The sequence below is a fragment of the Asparagus officinalis genome, chromosome 10, assembly GCF_001876935.1.
Source record: "Asparagus officinalis chromosome 10, Aspof.V1, whole genome shotgun sequence".
Lineage (NCBI taxonomy): Eukaryota > Viridiplantae > Streptophyta > Magnoliopsida > Asparagales > Asparagaceae > Asparagus > Asparagus officinalis.
Genome location: NC_033803.1, coordinates 56,054,969 through 56,070,487, shown reverse-complemented (window position 1 = coordinate 56,070,487; position 15,519 = coordinate 56,054,969). Strand labels below are relative to the sequence as shown.

At 41.0% G+C, this 15,519-nt stretch overlaps 3 protein-coding genes across 3 annotated transcripts; 1 reads left to right on the top strand and 2 right to left on the bottom strand.

The window, feature by feature from the left end:
* LOC109825000 (probable protein phosphatase 2C 33) lies at positions 835 to 7,419 on the top strand. Its single transcript, XM_020391654.1, has 5 exons — positions 835 to 1,224; positions 3,986 to 4,375; positions 4,492 to 4,609; positions 5,168 to 5,391; positions 6,850 to 7,419. Exons 1-5 carry the CDS (start codon positions 1,114 to 1,116, stop codon positions 7,183 to 7,185), a joined length of 1,179 nt encoding a protein of 392 aa, XP_020247243.1. The 5' UTR covers positions 835 to 1,113; the 3' UTR covers positions 7,186 to 7,419.
* LOC109826756 (pentatricopeptide repeat-containing protein At3g29230-like) lies at positions 9,170 to 10,684 on the bottom strand (the record flags this gene model as incomplete). Its single annotated transcript, XM_020393775.1, is given in 2 exon segments — positions 9,170 to 10,677; positions 10,679 to 10,684. Coding segments are annotated over 2 exon segments (1,341 nt in total), but the record flags the coding sequence as incomplete, so codon positions are not given.
* LOC109825001 (uncharacterized protein At1g05835-like) lies at positions 11,625 to 12,703 on the bottom strand. The gene is made up of 2 exons (XM_020391655.1): positions 12,552 to 12,703; positions 11,625 to 12,097 (listed from the first exon to the last, which is right to left on the bottom strand). The coding sequence occupies exons 1-2, from the start codon at positions 12,607 to 12,609 to the stop codon at positions 11,790 to 11,792; spliced, it is 366 nt and encodes a 121-aa protein (XP_020247244.1). The 5' UTR covers positions 12,610 to 12,703; the 3' UTR covers positions 11,625 to 11,789.

Sequence of the window (15,519 nt, the reverse complement as noted above, 5' to 3'; positions counted from 1 at the left end):
AAAAAAAAAAAACTTTGTTCCAAATATATATATATATATATATATATAAACAAAGGTCAGTTTGTTTTTATGTACATTAAAAAGATAAAAAAATATGAGTATGGCTTCACGACAACTACTGCTGATCCGTGACTCAATAATAAATAAACGAGGCTGCGAAACAATCTAAAACAAGTTTGAGTCACGATTTAGTCTGGTTTGCTGGAAATGTAGCAAATGTTGCATGTGATGTGATAAGGACAAATTTTCAAAACCAACCTATTTACAAATTTAATCGCAGAAAACAACCTATTTCAGATTTAATTGCAAAAACCGACCTGGTTTCAGCCCTGGAGCTGAAACCAGGTCGGTTTTTGAAAATTTTTATCTGAAACTTCACGGGAGTTGAACTCCCGTGAAGTTTCGTAGTTTAATTTTTTTTTTGTACTGGGAAACTTCACGGGAGTTCAACTCCCGTGAAGTTTCGAAAGTTTTTTCACAAAAACCGACCTGGTTTCAGCGCCAAGGCTGAAACCAGGTCGGTTTTTGTAATTAAATCTGAAGTGGGTTGTTTTCTACGATTAAATTTGTAAATAGGTTGGTTTTGAAAATTTGTCCGATGTGATAAAGCTTGGACGCAAATAGTTAAACATTTTAGAGTACTAAAGTGAAAAGAAACCTCAATAAATGGACGTTGCTTCCGGCTTTACCCGAACCATAAAAGAAACATGAGAGCGAGGAGAGTCTACTACTAGCCTTCAATTAACTCCCCCATTTATTACCCCGAGATCTCTCTCTCTCTCTCTCTCTCTCTCTCTCTCCTCTCCATGAGCCTAGCGTGAGCCGTAACCTCACACAATGGACCGCCAGCCGAGAGCCCGCGCCGCGGCGCCGCCGCCGTCGTGGACGTCGCGCGCGGCGGCGACGCCTTTGCGATTACGGCCTCGAGTGCCTGCTGACCATAATGAGAACCCTGAGGATGGGCTCCTGCTTGTCCCTCCGCTGCCTCCGACGCCCTCGTCGAGCGGCGGCGTTTTCCGGTCGCTCATACGATCGAAGAAGCAGCCAACAAATAACGAGGAGAGCCGCTAGGAAAGATGAGGCGGCGGCGAGGAGCGGCCTTCGCTGGAGGCGATGCGGAGGATCCCGGGGAGGATGTTCTCGAACGGGGCTAGTGGAATTGCTTCGATGTTCACTCAGCAGGGGAAGAAGGGGACTAATCAGGATGCTATGATCGTTTGGGAGGTAAAAAAAAAGAAAAAAACCCTAATTTTAGTTTTGGAGCCATTTTTGTATTGTTTAAGTCATTGCTTTATTGATGGAGAATGAATAACTTTAGAGATATAGGTGAAATTGAAGAATTTGGTTGGTTCTGATGTATACTATTAACTATAATTGAAGATATGCATTAACACGAGTGGGTGCAGTATAAAGTTTACCTTTGGTTATGTGAAAGTGGCGAGCGTGTTCATCTTGGTGAAAGTGACTTGAGTGTGTTCATTTTGGAAAGTAGGAGAAGGGAATTATTCTCAATCAACTTTGACACCTCATTTGATGCGCGGGAATTGGATCAAATGAGAATGGAATGAAATAACGAAAGGAATTCCATAAGTGTAGAAGCGGAATGCTCGTTCCTATTCTCATGTTTGGATGCGATTAGAGAATGAAATGAGAATGAAAATCTATTTATTTTTTGTATGGATGATTAATAAGAAATCATGGCATATTTGATATTTAATTTAAAATTTTCATTCCTACTTAAGTGGGAATGCTCATTCTCTACAAACTCATTGGGAATGCCCATTCCCACAAAAAGTGGGAATAAAGGAGAAGTGAGAATGAACATTCTAACTTCTAAAAATGATGTTGTGTTTGGTACACATGAATGAGAAGAGGGAATGAGCATTTTATTCCCATCTATTCCAGCGCTCCAAACAAAGTTTGAGGGTACATCAAGGAAACAACTTTTTGATAGCTGCAAGGGGAAGGAAAAGCTAGAAAGGAGTACCAATTTTTTCACAACAACCTGCATGCGAGCGGGGTGTTCTGATCCATACAAAAAAAAGTATCGGGACAATTGGGGAATTCCATTTCCCTCTTTGTATGGATCACAATAACTCGCTTGCATGAAGGCTGTTATGGTAGGATTTGTACTTGTGTGACAGTGCTCACAACAAGGTGCCACGTGGAAAAGTTGCAATGTTTATGTGAATACAACTCTGGGTGTTATAGAGAGGAAGTGGAAAATGAAAGTTTGAAAGTACTGAATGAACATTGTTTACCTTCATTTTCAGATTGTCAAACACACAGAAATTGACTGAATACAGTGTGCTTCATCCAACTTATTTTCTCTAGGTTGATCCTTGATTCTTCTAGTATAAATATCAATATGCATACCACTAAACTGTTGAAGATATATATGTGAAATTGTATAAGATCCCCCCGTGTCTTGGAGAGCTTGATATTTAGGAATGGTAAAGTCAACATAGTTAGCATGCCTCTGCATTATCAAAGAAAGATGTGTGATTGTGTCCACGTTTATAGAACAACTGAGGATCGAGAGTCATGTTAGACATGCTAAAGTCAGTGGCTAACCATTTCCTTCTATACCCGGAGTAGGAAATGAGATGCTGAGATACATGGAATTCCATTAGTTGAGATGTGGCTCATATACTCAACTCCATTACAATAGCCATACTCGTAGTTGGAAGAATGTCTGCGCATTGCCTTCCTACTCAAGTGGTTGCTAGTGATCCAGAAAATAGGTAATTGTGATCGTAGCACTGTTGATTAACATCCTTGAGAAGTTAAATCAAGCTTGAGTATTAAGCAAGATGCAACAATAATGAGTAGAGAATGTTGAGTTAGAACTTAGAAGTGATAATAATATCTGTACTTTTTAGTGAGATGATGCTAGAACATGAATTGTCAGGTGCACCAAAACGACCTTAGCAGATAATTTATACACGAACTTTGACAAAGTTATGCTGGGCATTTCAACTGTTAGGGCTGAGTATGCATTTTAGGGCTGAGTATGCAATGTTGAATTAGAACAAATATTAAAAAAATTACATGTTAGATGTTTCGGTGTTGGATATCAAATGGAGTATGGACTGAAGGTTTGGCTTGGTTGAAAGTAGCTCTGATGATTGTCATCTTTCAGCTCTGGACTACAGGAGATTTTCTTTTTCCTTTTCACCCCTGATAAGGACTTTGGTTGTGAGAATATAGTTTGGCCATTGAATGCGATATTGGAGCTTAATGGTAAGAAGACGCAGTAAACAGAGTGATGGTATGATATTTCTGTAATGGCAACCAGAAAGTGCCGTGGAAATAGACATAGTTACGAGATGATATTATGCCTTTAATAAACTGATTATGTGAAACATTTTTTTTCTCTTCATACATTAGGAAAAATCTCACTTTATCCTCTTTCTGCATAAGATAGATGCTAGATCAGTTAACTTCAGCCTTCTGTACAGTGAGGCATTGTGCAGCTCACTTATCCAGGTTTAAATCCTGGGTACTGCTTCTGGGATTCAAACCTTGGTCCTCTTCAACCTTGAGCTAATGCAGTTTACCAGCTTCAGTTGAATATTGACAGATCGAAGTCATTACTTATTGGATTTTTCCCCGTACTTATGTAGAGTACAGCAATGAAAATGTGTTGTATTGGGTTTAGCATGGCTAGACAAATAATGGGCACAGAAAAAGATGGAAAAAGTTAAATTAAAGAAAAATGGAAATGGAAAACACAGCATTTGGTATGCACAAGCTAGTCTAAGCTAGTCTTTGTGAATGATGACTGAGTGCATCTTTCTAACATAGCTGCCACCAGGTCTGTCTGTTGAATGACCTCTAACTTATAATACTGCGCCTTGTTTCCTATGCTGTATACAGAAGTTTTCTTCATTTATTGTTGCCATCTGTTATAACAAAATTCAGATATGATGGGGTTAAGTCATTTTTATGTTGTTTTGATTATAATCTATTTCCAATTTTCCAGAACTTCTGCGCAAGAAGTGACACGATTTTCTGTGGGGTTTTTGATGGCCATGGACCATTTGGACATGTGGTCGCAAGACGCGTGAGAGATTCTCTCCCACTGAAATTAAGTTCCCATTTGGAAGTTGAAGTTGGCAATATTTGCTTTAAAGAGAACAATAATTTAAGCAAAGCAGGGAGCATGAATTCCGAGGAATCTTCATCTCTTAATTTGGAGGAAAAATCTGGGGTTTCTGTTGATTTGAAACAGAAGGAGAATCATTCAGATATACTTATGGGATTTAAACGGTCTTTCTTGAAGGCCTTTAAGGTTGTGGATAAAGAACTAGAAGTACACCCAAATATTGATTGCTTCTTTAGTGGGACAACAGCAGTTACCCTTCTCAAGCAGGTAGTAGTCTTATAGAAATTTTATTTGTATAGTTTGTACACGTCGAATTGAAAAGGGAACAGCTTCTTTTCTAGATCTGCGTCATGCTTGATTAACTTCATTTCTAACTTTTGTAGGGTCAAGACCTTGTAATTGGTAATGTTGGAGACTCACGAGCTATTATGGGTACAAGAGACCAAAATGACCGCTTGGTTGCAGTTCAGTTGACTGTGGACCTCAAGCCAAATCTTCCGAGTAAGAATACCTGCCATTCTACCTATGACTCCAAATTTACATTCTGCTGTTTTTTTCTCCCTAATTCCTATTATTTCATCTGTATTTATAATGTACTTATAGGGTACATTTATAAGGCTCCTTTTGCTGTCCGTAATTTACAAACATCTAAATTTTACAACACTTGTAGTTTGAACAGTGAAATTGTAATTCTATTTACTATTTTGGTCCTGTTTCCTATGATCTCCAATAAATTTCGTCTATGAAATGTATTTAAATATTCTTAACTGATTCACTCTATTGGATGGTTTCAGTTTTAGATGCACTTTCTACACTTACTCACGCTATCGAATACTTACATCGTTAGATGCACTTCCTTCTAATACGTGAGGTCTGATTTCAATTCCACATGTTTTAGGGTGAATTCAAGTCTATGGTCTTACCATGATCTAACTTTAGTTTGCTATGAGAAATTGCACTCCACAGGTTGTTACATGCTTAATCTTTAGCAAATGCTTCAACTGGGTGTACTAGTTTTTCAATAACAAGTAACAAAAATTGGTCTTATGATTTTGACAGGGGAAGCAGAGAGAATAAGGCGGTGTAAGGGCCGAGTTTTTGCACTTCGAGACGAGCCAAAGGTGGCTCGGCTTTGGCTTCCAAATAACAATGCCCCAGGCTTATCAATGGCGAGAGCTTTCGGAGATTTTTGCCTCAAAGACTTTGGCCTTATCTCTGTGCCTGAAGTTTCATATCGACGCATCACTGAGAAGGATGAGTTCATTGTGTTGGCCACCGATGGGGTAATCAAACCTTATATTTGTCCATGTTCCTTTGTTGGGGTTTTTACATATATACCCCCAAAATCATCTATATTTGCTAATTTCTCCCAAGTCTAGGTATCTGCTATTGCTAATATACTGCCCAAACTACTGTGTTGAGCTGAAACAAACCCCAAAAGTTAATGATAATAAATAACTAGTCTTCTGCATGCATGACACAGTTGAAAGTTGTGCTAAAAGATGTTAGCACCTAATATACATAGTTTTATTACACACAAATGTGTACAGTGCCATGCACGCATCATGTGAAATGTTGTTAGTGTGGTTGTAATTCATATGGGTGTTAATAATGTCTGATGTGCAAAGGATTCAGATGCAGTTTGAAATGTTATGCAGATGCATGTTGATTACAGAGAATGGTTCCATTTAGGCAACCTTGGGATGGGTCCCAAGGAGTCATACATCCACAAATCAAAATAGTGGGTTGTAAATTGTTACTACTAAGACTATATATCATTTTATTATGAGTTGGCTTCTCAATTCCATTTATTGTATGTCTGCATTCTGAGACAGAAAAATACTTTGCAATTTTCTCCCTTGAAGTCCTGAAATGGAAATCTAACACAAATTATCAAACAAACCATTGAAGAAATATGGAGGGGGAAAAACTGTATGTGTCCTCCATATCCACTGCCACACTTGCAGCCAGAAACAACCTCCCTTGTCATTGGCTGCGGCAGCAGGAGCGATGATGTGCTGTATGCCATTAAAGAAAAGATAGAGTTCGCGGTGGTTTGAGGTTGGAGTGGGGATTGAAAGTTTCAACAATTGATGGGAGAGGTTTGGCAATGAGGGATAGTTGACAATTAGTCTAAGAGGTGCACGAGCTACCATTATTACTCTTGAGGAGAGAGAAGAGGGCTCTTTCTCGTTTGTTGTTCAGTGTGGGTAATTTTTTGGGGAAAGATGGTTGAGAATTGGAACATGGGGATGGAACATGGCAGTTTCTTTTTTTGGGAATATTCTCCAATTTTGTCCCTCCTATGATTGGGTAAAGCATGATAAGTTTTATGGATATTTTGAAATCGTGACGCACCGGGATAGAGCAACGAAAAATTGGTCCAAAAGCCAGCCTTCTCCAAATAATAGTAATTAATAGATATTAAGATATTCATAATTTTATTGATAGCTGTCTTGTTGAAAATTTCCTGTTCTACCGTTCATAAACTAAAAGAGCTAACTTGGGAGGGTATTTCAGCTCAATATGGTATAGAATTTATTCTCGCAAAAAAGAAGTTATAAAATTGGGGGCATATTAGCAAATATCTAGATTTGGAGAGTAAACTCGCAGATGTGGATGAGTTTGGGTATCTATGTAAATCACCCTTCTTTGTTTCTCTTCTGGCTATGCCCTTCAAATGAATTGATGAGCTGTGCTTTTATTTTGCTAATAAATGTGTGTGCCTCTGATTGCTGTAGGTTTGGGATGTGCTATCCAATGAACAAGTGGTAACTATTGTTGCCTCAGCTCCTGATCGGTCTAATGCATCACGCGCTATTGTTAACGCAGCAATTCGATCATGGAGGATCAAACATCCAACATCCAAAATAGATGACTGTGCTGTAGTTTGCCTTTTCCTCAATACAGAAGAAAATGTTTCAAGTACCAAAGAATCCTGTAATGGTTGGTCGTTGAACTCAACAGAAGCTGGGAAGAACACTGCTTTAGATCCTTCGAACCCAACATCAGTAGAGCGATCAACAACTATTCGGTCATCTAGGATCCTCCAACAACACAATATTAATACTTCATAGATTTGTTCTTGGTAGAAAGATCAAGAAAATATTGCTGTATGTATATGTAGTATTTCTTGTTTTGATTAAGGTGGGTAGACCCGGCTTTATTATTTTTGACCGGGAAATATGTTTTTCCACCTAATTATTCATTTCCATGTCACGTGTGAGTAAGAATGGAAGTATTTGTTGTAAAGTTACAGGATGATAAACTTGATCGATAGCATGATAGTTGGTGATATATTTATATTTTGATTTCGATGTCATTGAATTCTGTTGAACTACCCATGTTTCTTTGAGAAATTGGGGCAGCAACTTAGGTGACTTCTTCAACATTTGACCTACGAACCACCTTGCTACTGATAAGCGTTCACTGATTTTAGTTTCATGTAATCCATCTAGCTAGTTAGAAAAAGATCAAGCACCCATATGAAATCCTAACTGAAATCTCAAAGCTGAAACCACCAATTCCTGCGATTTAAATCTATAATCCAAAGGTTAAACCAATACCGCCATAAATTTTATTTATTTTCTCGATAAACTACCATGAACGCTGAAAATTACAGTAAACCATCACGAAATTTCTAATTTCAGAAAAATTCTCTAGTAACAGACTGATTTGGTTCCAGCATCGGAAAATCCAATCCTGCTGTGGTCCTGGCCCTTGATAGAAGTTTTTGGATAGTTGGCCAACTCCATTGTCTTCTCTACTTTGTCTTCTTTTTGTTTCCAGCTCATCGCGATAAACAGATTGACATGAAAACGGACATTTCAGGCTTTTTCATCTGTTTCTGTCCTTTTAATCTGCAAATTTTTTCAACATATTTCCTTTGTTCCAGAGACACCAACGTGTCATCATCACCAAGGTCCCAAGTTTGACTAATGCAACTAACATACACAGCTTTAGATTCTCAAGCCTATCATCAGCCAGTAATTAAAGTCGGAACTCCAGAAGACCTTTTTGATATTTGAGGATAACAGTCCAAGTTCCAGTAGTAAAATACAAGAAGTGACAAGATGAGCGTTACGATTCCATTTTGTTTTACGAAGAGTAAAATTTGTTTCATCCTGCCATCTTTTTCAGTCTTAATAATCGACAGAAGACATCCCGATAGGATAACTAAGAAAGGCAGCAAGAGGGATCCTTTGGATTGAGATATTTACTGAAAATATAAGACACCTTGGGCACAAGTAATTATAAGCTCAGAAGATTTCTCAGGAAAAGTGAGACTTCCTTTACGATTGAAATCCAAGGTCTCACTAGGCTCAGGACTTCTCAGAAACATTCTCTTGAGAACATTAGCTGTCTTCGTGAAGATGCACGAGTGCTTAAGAGTTATGCTACCCAAAATTATTTCCCTTCTTCGAAACATTGCTAACAGAATATCGAGTAATCTTCTCTTCTCATTCTTTAAATCGATGGTATGATCTTGTCCCATACAGTCATTAGGGCAGAATTGCTCTGTTTGTAACCTATAACATCACATATGAATTATAAACATTTTTATAAATAACAATAGAAGACACTTAACATGCCCGAAATCTTCTTAATTAACTTTGACGATATACTCTACAATTCATATCGGTGAAGTTACGCTTTATGATGCTTCAGTAAACATCCCCATGCTGAGCCTCAGATATCGCAACTTCTGCTGTAGTCTGTACTCGCTTCTGGCTCTCCACGGAAAAATCTGCCTTCTGCTCTTGGATTTTTCATGTACTTCCTCACAGCCCAACAATGAAAATAACCCTTAGGCTCATGCCTCGATCCCTCCCATCACTGTATTTCAAATCTTGCAATCTGGCAACCATTGAAGGAGGTATTCGTTTATCATCCATGTTCGTTTATCAGACGTAACAGCTCAAGTAACCATGAGAATCATCATCAAGTGGTTATTGCCTGTATGATATACAATCGTAGAATCCTGGTGTCGTTCTTCATAATTCATCTACACTAGTTTCATGCTCATTAAATGAAGTTCAAAGTTTTCTTGCACGCCATTCCTCTCTAAAACTTGCAATTGGTGCTTCATAATTCATCTACACTAGTTTCATGCTCATTAAATGAAGTTCAAAGTTTTCTTGCACGCCATTCCTTTCTAAAACTTGCAACTGCTGTAAGCTCAACATGCATATCGCTGGTAAGTATAGCACTCTCTCTTTATTTACAGTGACATCCTAAAACCAACTTGATCCTGGGCTCTTCTGACTACATCTCTCCTTCATCACTCTCCTAACTCGTGCAGCATCCTCCCATCGATCTTTTGACGCATAAATGCTTGAAAGAAGTATGTAGTTCCCTGTATTCCCAGGCTCCAACTCAAATAACTTCCCAGCGATCCTCTCTGCAATCTCCAGGTTACGATAAGTCTTACAACCTGCAAGCAAAGCTCCAAGAGCTCCAGGATGTGGCCCTTTTGGCATACTCCATGCCATTTCAAATGCTTCTTCAAGCCGTCCTGCACGACTTAACATGTCAACAACACAAGCATAATGATCAGGTCCGCGCTCAATTTCATAATCCCGAACCATGCTCTCCCAAAATTCCAACCCCATGTCAACTAGCCCAGCATGGCTACAAGCACTCAACACTCCAACAAATGTTATGTGGTCAGGCTTTATGCCGTCTGCTCGCATTCGATAGAATATCTCTAGAGCTTTCTCTCCGTGACCATTGGAAGCGAGCCCGTTTAACAGGGCAGCATACGAGAACACATCTCGATAAGGGATTTCATCAAACAGGTGAAGAGCCTGTTCAACATTCCCACACTTAGCGTGCATATCGACCAGTGCAGTGAGGACCCGCTCGTTCCTCTCAATCCCATTTCGGTCCACGTAGCATCCGATCCAATTTGCGAGCTCGGCTCTCCCCAATTGGGCAGCGGCAGAGATAACCCCAGTCATCGTCGCAGGATCTAGGGCAACCCCCGTCCTCTCCATCTCCCAAAACAAACCCATCGCCTCCTCCGCCCTCCCGCTTTGCGAATACCCTGTTATCATCACGCTCCACGAAACCAAATTCTTATTCGGCATCCTATCGAACAACTCCCTCGCATCATCCAACAAACACCCCTTACAATACCCCATCACCAACACGCTCCAAGAAACCACATTCCTCTCCGTCATCTCATCAAACACCGCCCTCGCCATCCCCAGCTCCCCAGCATTGACGTACCCGACCACCATCGCGTTCCACGTGATCACGTTCCTCTCTCCCATTCCGTCAAACACCTTCCGGGCACGGCGCATGTCCTCTCCTAACCTAGCGTGGGCCCCAAGAACGGCATTATAAGAAACTGTATCTTTAAGAGCCATTTCATCAAACACGTCGTGGGCAAGTTCAAGTTGGCCGCATTTTCCGTAGAAATCAACGAGGGCATTGGCGACGGGCAGGTACGAGGTGTACCCGGTTTTTGTGAGACGGGCATGGAGCTCGGAGCCGGAGGGGAGGAGGGAGAGGGAGGCGGAGGAGTTGAGGAGGAAGGGGAAGGTGAAGTTGTTTGGGGAGAGGGGAGAGGCGCGGTCAATGCGAGTAGAGACGGAGCCGGAGAGGAGGGCGTGGGATTTGGAGAGGCTGCGGATGCGAGGTTGAGAGGCGGCACAGGAGGCGAGGGGTGAGAGAGGGGAGGAGGGGAGAGGAGAGATGGGTAGAGGGCGAAGAGCGAGGAAGAAGAGGAGGGGTGTTTGGTTTGGAGTTAGCGGCGGCAGGATAAGGTGTGAGATTTGTTTCGAGGTGGTGGAGGGGGAGGAGGAGGTGTGAGTGAGGGCTGGGCGGATGGGAGGAGATGGGATTCGCTTTGTGTGATGCCGGATCGGTTGCGCTTGAGGAGGAGGAGGGGGGAGATGGTGAAGCCACCTTTGGCCGTGGTGTGGGAATTCGAAACAAATTTTTGGAGGGAGGAATTAATGAGCGAGTAGATAGATTGGAATGAAGCATGCACATATATGAATGAATATACGAGGTACAAGTGAGCTTCATGTGCATGTACACGTACGTATATAGACCCAGCTGGGAACAAGTCATGAGTTTTTAGTTGATGTTGACGAGTTGATTTTGTATATACATATATGTATGTACATTGGTAGGAGGTTAATTATGATGCCACCGCAACATGGCTACAAACATGATAAGATATTCCATTACAAATTAGTTGAACTTCGGCCTACAAACATGATTAATCATGGAAGCAGCATGACGTACACACCAATCATTAACAAACATTGGAGTTGACTTCACTTTCTATTCTAATTAACACCACTTGTAGAGTTGTTGGGGCTTTGATGGAGGTTCAGGAACCAACCTTAATAGAAAGCTTAAACTGCTAGGTAATAACCCTAGCTAACTCTTATTTTAAGGCAATTACTCTTGTTTATCCTTTTCAGTGTAAGACTATACTCAGACATGAATATTCTGACAATCACAACACCACCAACACAAAAGTGTGTTGTAGAGGAAGATATATAGTTGAAAATTAGATGAGTTGCAGCTAGGAAATGCTTTAATAGTACAGATTAGAACCACATAACATTACATTCGTTATTCTGTTACTTGTGATCAAACATAAAATTGCAACATAACGCACTTGGTTGGGAGCTCCGTTACATGACCACAGTAGCTAGTGATCTCATTCACATTGATAAGACCAAGATTTCGGAGCCATATTAAACCTCTGATGAGTGTAATTGAAGGAAACACTCTGAAGTGGAGCCAAAGGCAAGCCCGCATTGGCAACGCAGTCATCAAACCGTACCACCCTGAAAACCATGGGGCTGACCAGGGACTGAGGGAAATCCCCGCACTTGACGTGGACTTCGATCACCGGGCACATTGGGCAGCTGTTCGTGATCGTGACGGTGAACTTCGGTGGGTGTCCGAATCCTGTTTGAGTCTGCTTCACTGATGGGATGCTCTTCAAGCATTTTGCCGCCCGTCCTGCAACGGCGCCGAGCAGTTGGTCCTCAAACTCAACAATTTATAATTTGTCATTGAGAGAGTGAATTCTTTGGTTGTGTTTTCTTAGTAATGGAGAAGATCTATTCTTTCTAACAATCTCATAAGAATAACAAATGCAAATAATAATAAAAAAAGATTGGAAGACATTGTTTTCTCAGTTACAACTTAATATTTAGTAGATGATTGTGATTCCTCTTGAGTGATACTGTTTGGTACTTTCTTGGCCACAACCATTTCTGTTATACCGTTCATCTTTGACTGCAAATCTCAAGAATGCTAATTTTAAATTTAGAATGAGTCACAACCGTTGACTAAATAATAAACTGTTAAGGAAGTGGAATCTCTACTGCGTTTTGAAAACGTGACAAGCATGGTAGCAAATGCAAGTAATAGTAGCTATAAAATGTAAATTTTAACAGATTTTGCTACTGACCATGGGGAAGCTGCAGGAGCAATAACAGTAGGGAGAGAGCTAGAAGGAACTTGGACATAGAGGCTACTACGCTGAGGCTGAGCTTTTCTTTTAGTACTTAGCGTGGAAAAATTCTGATGAGATTTACATAATAAGTATACAGATATTAGGTAATGATGGAGGGTGTGAAGATTTAAGAAAGATCACATGGGGGTTGAGGGGGTCGTAAGTGGATCACATGTTAAGAGTTCTGGTAAAGATGACTTTTTTAGTAGTGCACTGTGTAAAGGTGATACATATGATTGCATTACTGTCTACATTTATGGAAGCATGTCATTTGTTCTTTTCTTTTATGTCTTTCCTTGGTTATTTTCCTTCCCTTTTTTATGATGTTTTTTTCTTGTGCGTGCACGTACAGTTGCCTTTTTCTCATATGGAAAAGGATTTTTGATCGCGCTTTAACGCTGCGGCCAACCGCTCGTGAAACGCCGGTGTCCCCACCTTGCAAGTTGTTATGGACCACCCCGTATGGCCTGCGAGTTGGCATCGCGCTGTTATAGCGGATCCAAAAAAAGCACGTGGTTCTCCCATATTTCTATGCTTTGGTTTAAGTTGATTGATGATATATATAATAATAGAAAACTAGGCGTTCTTGACAACCATTCCCATCAAGGATGCTCAAAATCCCATCGGTATTGTGCATCCTTAACAGGATCTTATCAGGGATAGCCTATTAATATATATCGTGTCATGGATGTTGACATCCTTGATGGGCACCTATCAAGAATGCACATTCATGATGAGATATCCTTGACGACATTCACTATCAAAGATTTTTTGGCATCCTTGTCGGGCGGCCATCAAGATTGTTTGAAGCATCCTTGATGGCAAATGTTGTTAAGGATGTACAATCCTTGATGGCAACAGCTGATGCTCCTGCAGAGTCCTCAACGCTATCCGTAGATGCTCCTCGTGATCTTCCTCCGATCTCGAGTAAATGAGAATATCATCAATGAAAACGATCACAAACTGATCTAAGAAGGGACGAAAAACCCGGTTCATCAAGTCCATGAATACCGCAGGTGCATTGGTTAACCCAAATGACATGACTAAGAACTCGAAAGAACCATATCGAGTAAGAAAGGCGGTCTTGGGAATATCAATCTCCCTAACCCACAACTGATGATAGCCAGAACGAAGATCAATCTTCGAGAAATACTACGCACCCTGCAACTGGTCAAACAAGTCATCAATCCTAGGTAGTGGGTACATATTCCGGATAGTGACCTTGTTCAACTCTCGATAATCTATGCATAATCTCATACTGCCATCCTTCTTCTTCACGAAGAGGACCGGCGCGCCCCACGGAGAATGACTCCGGCGAATAAAACCCTGAGCTAATAACTCGTCCAACTGGGTCTGAAGCTCCCTCATCTCAGCTGGTGCCATACGATAGTGTGCGCGGGATATCGGGGCTATGCCAGGCTGCAATTCAATACAAAACTCCACCTCTCTCACCGGAGGTAATCCAGGTATGTCCTGAAAGACATCCTGATACTCTGAGACAACTCTAGTCTCTAATAACTCAGCACCCTGATCCCGTCGCATCACCTCCTCGATGTAAGCCAGAAATGACTAATCATCTCGGACCCGTCGGACGCTCGTAACTTGACTGTCTTCGCAAAGCAGTCAATGCTAACATGGTAGGAAGACAACCAATCCATACCAAGGATGACATCGAACTCGGACATATGCAACACTATCAAATCAACTATGAACTCTGACTCGTCCAAACTGACGGTATACCTCCTACAAACGCTCTCTAGAAGCGATACCTCACCTAAAGGGGTGGAAACTGATAAAGGGGTGTCTAGAGGCTGAGCCATGAGCTGGAGTCTATCCATAAATGCATGCGAGATGAAAAAATGCGAAGCTCCCGAATCAAAAAGAATACGGACGGGAAAGGAATTCATAAAGAACGTACCCTCCACTACTGCTCCGCTAGCTCCATGGTCACGGGGAACTACTGCATAAACTCTGCCCGTGGCTGGAGACTGCTCTGCTACTGGAGATGGAGAATATGGGACAATCTGCCCCTGAGGAACCTCCTGAACTGCTCGAACCTGACCCTCAGTCCTCTGAGCTGCTGGCGGTGCCTCAAGCCTGTGCCCTGTTGGTGCTGCTGCTGCTGCTGGTTCGGACTTTGCCCTGCTGGGCTCCTGCTGGTGTGCTACGACACTCTGATGCCTTATGCCCGACCTTGTGATAATTAAAACAAGATCCCTGGAACTTGCGCTGCTGATGCGCTCTCTGATCATGTTGGGGTCCCCTTTTATAAGGGTCCTGATGCTGCTGCTGATGTCCAGAAAAGGGTCTCTTGTTCTTGCTCTTATCCCCACTCTGTCCTGTCTTGGCCTTCCCTTCCTTGTCCTTCTGGAACATAGTAGTCTCAATCTCCTGAGAAGTGACAGCCTTGTTGGCCTTCTTGTTTTGATGATGTTTAACAAACAATTTACCACTAATGTTGTTTGTCTAGTATTTGTGTTTTCTTATTTATTATAGACAAACAACGTTGTTGGAGGATGGATGGATTGCGCCATAACGACGATATCAAATGGAGGTTGGCGGAATTATAGAGTGAAGCATCATGCAATTCATAGTTAAAGATCAAGTTCAAGCTTCATCCGCAATTGTGCTACCAAGTTGTAGCTACAATGAAGATCAAGATCATTGCTTGGGTATATTTAGCTATAGCGTTTATATCATGTGTGTTAATTCTATAAGCTCAAACATTACACACACATATATATTTGTGATTTTCGTACACTATAGTGTTTTATGCAAAATAAGTTTTGGACTATATTTACATCATAAACCAACTTTATTATGTCCATATAAATATTCCATAAGTTTTTCAAAAACTTTTTTGAGCTCAAAAATAAACAATCACATGTTTTTCATATATACGTCTTTAGAGTGCTTTATGCAG

Excerpts from the sequence above, each read along its gene's own strand:
- LOC109825000 (XM_020391654.1), top strand. The coding sequence starts at position 1,114 with ATGCGGAGGATCCCGGGGAGGATGTTCTCGAACGGGGCTAGTGGAATT. Across the intron at positions 4,610-5,167 it reads CCTCAAGCCAAATCTTCCGA|GGGAAGCAGAGAGAATAAGG; the intron begins GTAAGAATACCT and ends TGATTTTGACAG. Across the intron at positions 5,392-6,849 it reads TTGTGTTGGCCACCGATGGG|GTTTGGGATGTGCTATCCAA; the intron begins GTAATCAAACCT and ends TGATTGCTGTAG.
- LOC109825001 (XM_020391655.1), bottom strand. The coding sequence starts at position 12,609 with ATGTCCAAGTTCCTTCTAGCTCTCTCCCTACTGTTATTGCTCCTGCAG. Across the intron at positions 12,098-12,551 it reads GCTCCTGCAGCTTCCCCATG|GACGGGCGGCAAAATGCTTG; the intron begins GTCAGTAGCAAA and ends GCGCCGTTGCAG.